We start from the raw sequence: 3,596 nt of genomic DNA, 5'->3' as shown, positions 1-3,596 counted from the left end.
GAGGGGACTGGGGGCAGAGGCACCCCAGGGGTGAGGGGGCTGGGGGAAACAGCACCCCAGGGGTGTGGGGGCTGGGGCACAGGCATCCCAGGGGTGAGGGGCCTGGGGGCAAAGACACCCCAGGGGTGAGGGGGCTGGGGGCGGTCACCCCTGTTCTGAGGGGGCTGGGGGAGCAGCATCCCAGGGGTGAGGGGACCGGGGGCAATGACATCCCAGGGATGAGTGAGCTGGGGGAGCAGCACCCCAGGGAGGAGGGGGCTGGGGGCGGTCACCCCTGTTCTGAGGGGGCTGGGGCGAGCAGCACCGGGGTGCCGGGGCCGGGGGGAGCCGCTCCCCTTGCCCCCCGCCCCCCCGCCGCCTGGCCTCGCCCCACCCGGGGCTGCCGGGGGACCGGCGGCCACGGGCACCCCCCGGGCCCCGCCGGGGCGGTGGCTCCATCCCCGGCCCCCGCCCCCGGGGCGGGCTCGCTGGCGGCCCGCCCCCGGCCCGCGCCTTATTACGGGGCGGCGGGGGGTCGCCCCACTCCTCTCGGCGCCGCTCGCCCGCCGAGCGCAGCCGCCGCGGCGGGGTCCGCCCGACGTGCCGCACCATGGGCAGCCAGGGCTCCAAGGCGGCCAAGGCGGGGAGCAGCGCCCCGCCGCCCGGCCCCGCCGCCGAGCCCGCCAAGGCCAACGGGCAGGTAGGGACCGGCACCGGGCGGGGGCGGCACCGGGGACCGGCCGTGCACCCCGCCGGGGCGGGCAGACAAAGGCGGCGGCCGCTCGGCGGGGGAGGGGCGGGGAGGGACGGGGGACCGGGACCCGGACCCGGACCCTCTGCCCGGCGGGCACCGAGCGATGCGGCACCGCCCGCGCCCCGGGTTCCCTCCCGGCACCGGGCGGGGGCCCCGTCCGCCGCCTCGCCCCGTCCGCCGGCGTGGAGCGCGGGCGCCGCCCGGTGGTAGCGCTCTGACACCCCCCTCCCGCCAATGCCCGGTGCATCCCCCCTCTCCGTGCACCCCCTCTTCCCCCCACCCCAATGCCCGGTGCCCCCCCTCCCCATGCGCATCCCCCACCCCAATGCCCGGTGCAACCCCCCATGCACCCCTTTTCCCCCGGTGCCCCTCCCCCCCCAAGCAGCCCCCAATGCACCCCTGCCTCCCCATGCACAGTCCCCCTGCCCCCCAATGCCCGTGCACCCCTGCCTCTCTGTGTGTGCCCCCCCAATGCCCGGAGCACCCCCCGCTCCCAGGGCTTGGGGCACCCCCCCACCAATGCCTGTGTGCATCCCACCTCCCCATGTCCCCCCCATGCCTGGTGCCTCCTGCACTGTGCCCTCCCCCCCCCCCCCGCCGGTACTTCCCCCCCCAGTACATCCCCCCCAGTGCCCTGTGCCCCCCTTACACAGCTGGGTGTGGGGTTTTGGGGAGGGGGTCCCAGCTGTGTCTAATTTGATGCTCTGCTTCCCCCCCTCCCCCCCCAGGAGAATGGCCATTTGAGGCTCAACGGGGAGGTGACACCCAAGGTGGGTGATGAGGCGCCCCCCCTGAATGGGAATGGCTCGGCTGAGCCCCTCAAGGAGGAGAGCAAGGGCGAGCCGGGCGGTGGGGATGCCATCGAGCCTGCTCCCCCCACCGAAGGGGGGGATGCTAAAGCCGAAGGTGCCACAGCCCCTAAGGACACCCCCAAGAAGAAGAAGAAGTTCTCGTTCAAGAAATCCTTCAAGCTAAGCGGGATCTCGTTTAGGAAGAACAAAAAAGAAGCCGGGGACTCCTCCGGGTCCTCTCCCACGGAGGACCAAGGCAAGGCAGAGGCCAAGGGAGAGGAGAACCCCGCGTGCTCGGCCGGTGGGACGGAGCCCTCGGCCCCCCCCGGCGGAGGGGACGCCGGAGGAGCAGGGCAGCCCGGCTGCCGATGGGCAGCAGGGAGCCGAGCCCAAGAGGGAGGATGCAGAAGCTGGAGAAAGCAAGGAAGAAGAGAAGCAGCAGCCAGGGGAAAGCCACGGGGATACGGCCAAAGCGGGGGAGCCCTCAAACCCCGCGGGGCCTGAGCCTACAGCAGCTGCGGCGGTGGAGCAGAAGGAAGAGTAGAGCCTGCTTGGCATCGTCCTGACTTAAGACTCTTACACCATCCTCTCCATCCCGGTAACACCACGGACTCGCTGCCTTGCCCACACACCTCCCTGTCCCACCTAGAACTGACACCACTTTCTAAAACCGACACCCCTCCCTCTTCCCCCAGTTATTTCTTCCCCTCCCTCTTAGAAAGCTGGTTTGGATTCCCACCACCACCACCACTTGGGAGTAGTTCTACCTGAATCCTTAAAAACCACGGAGGAAGACTATCCTGGATGTAACTGGAATTTACAGTTTGCGAGAACCCCCATCTCCCATCGCGCCCTGGTGTCCCTGCTGGTGTCCTGGCTGTCCCCTCTCCTCCTGGCAGCCTGCAAAGCCCAGCAAGCCAGGGACTGTTCAATGGATTTATTTCCGCCCCCCCCCCCCCCCAGTTTACATTCCTGGTTCTGACTTCATTTAAAGTATTTTGTGCTTTTTATAGAAATCGATGGTTTAAAAGCTAATCTGGTTAGTTTTTTATAATGTCTTACTATTGGCTTAAAACCATAAAGCTTGTAAGTCCGCTGTGTTTAATTCTGCTTCTAAGGGATAACTTCTAGGGTGTGGGGTGGAGGGAGGGGGCTTGCCAGCTGTATAATGTGAAGCAACATTGTTTTCTCTGTAAATAATTTTTTAATGGCCAAAACACTTGATTTGCAATTTTCTAACTTCTAAAAAAAAAAAAAAAAAAAGAGCTGTATGGGCTTTCTTGTAACATTTGAAAGGAATAAATGGTGACCCCTTCATGGGTGAGCTTGAGTCCTTCTTGTCCTGGATGCCAGACGAGGGCCAGGGAAGATAGCAGTTGCTTATTTAGTTCAACAGCTGCTGCATTTAATCACTCCAGCCCTGGTTCTGCTCGCAGTTAATTGACTTGCAGCAGATGTAGAGCTACAGCCACAAAGGACTTTCTCACACCAGCCTCTTGTCGCTACCTTGGGATTGCTGTTCAGCTGCCTGCTCTGTACCTGTTTTCTTAGCTCTAACCCATTTATTTTCTTTCTGGGGGAGTGGGGGGGAAGAGTCCCTTCGAGTAAAGGGGGGCTAATGGGAGAAACTCCCATTTTAAGCTTGGTTTCTTCCATATTTTTTTTTTTTTAGTCTCCTTAGACTAGGCTTGACTCCTCTTTCCTGAAAAGACATGCTAGAGCACAAGAACTGTGCAAAGATTGACTGTCAAAGAGAAAATGAAGGCACAAGGGGTGCCCCCCATCACTCCTATCATCTGCACAGGGGTGGAGGTGACTTTAGTAATTTTTTATTTTTATTTTTTTTTTACCTCCCTGGGAAGGAAGGCTGCCTGGCTCCAGCAGCTTGGAGCACGAAGGCTACGAGAGCTCCTTCTGGCAGCTTAGGCTGCAGCAGTCGCGCACAGCCCCTCTATTTAATGACCTGCTCCTAATTCCCGTCTAATCACCTGCCCCTGCTGGTTTTGGCTGGTGAAGAAGCTGGAGAAAAGCGAGGACCACTGTTTGCCCAACCGAGGACCATTGTTTGCCCA

The 3,596-nt window shown here is 62.5% G+C and overlaps 1 protein-coding gene across 1 annotated transcript; it reads left to right on the top strand.

The window, feature by feature from the left end:
• The first annotated feature begins 513 nt into the window (after window positions 1-513).
• Window positions 514-2,841, top strand: MARCKSL1 (MARCKS like 1). Its single transcript, XM_055798171.1, has 2 exons — window positions 514-679; window positions 1,462-2,841. Exons 1-2 carry the CDS (start codon window positions 590-592, stop codon window positions 2,026-2,028), a joined length of 657 nt encoding a protein of 218 aa, XP_055654146.1. The 5' UTR covers window positions 514-589; the 3' UTR covers window positions 2,029-2,841.
• The last annotated feature ends 755 nt before the right edge of the window (window positions 2,842-3,596 follow it).

This window comes from Falco peregrinus, chromosome 3, assembly GCF_023634155.1.
Source record: "Falco peregrinus isolate bFalPer1 chromosome 3, bFalPer1.pri, whole genome shotgun sequence".
In the NCBI taxonomy this organism is placed as follows: Eukaryota; Metazoa; Chordata; class Aves; order Falconiformes; family Falconidae; genus Falco; species Falco peregrinus.
The sequence above is the reverse complement of the archived record's forward strand: the minus strand, read 5'-3'. Positions and strand labels throughout refer to the sequence as shown.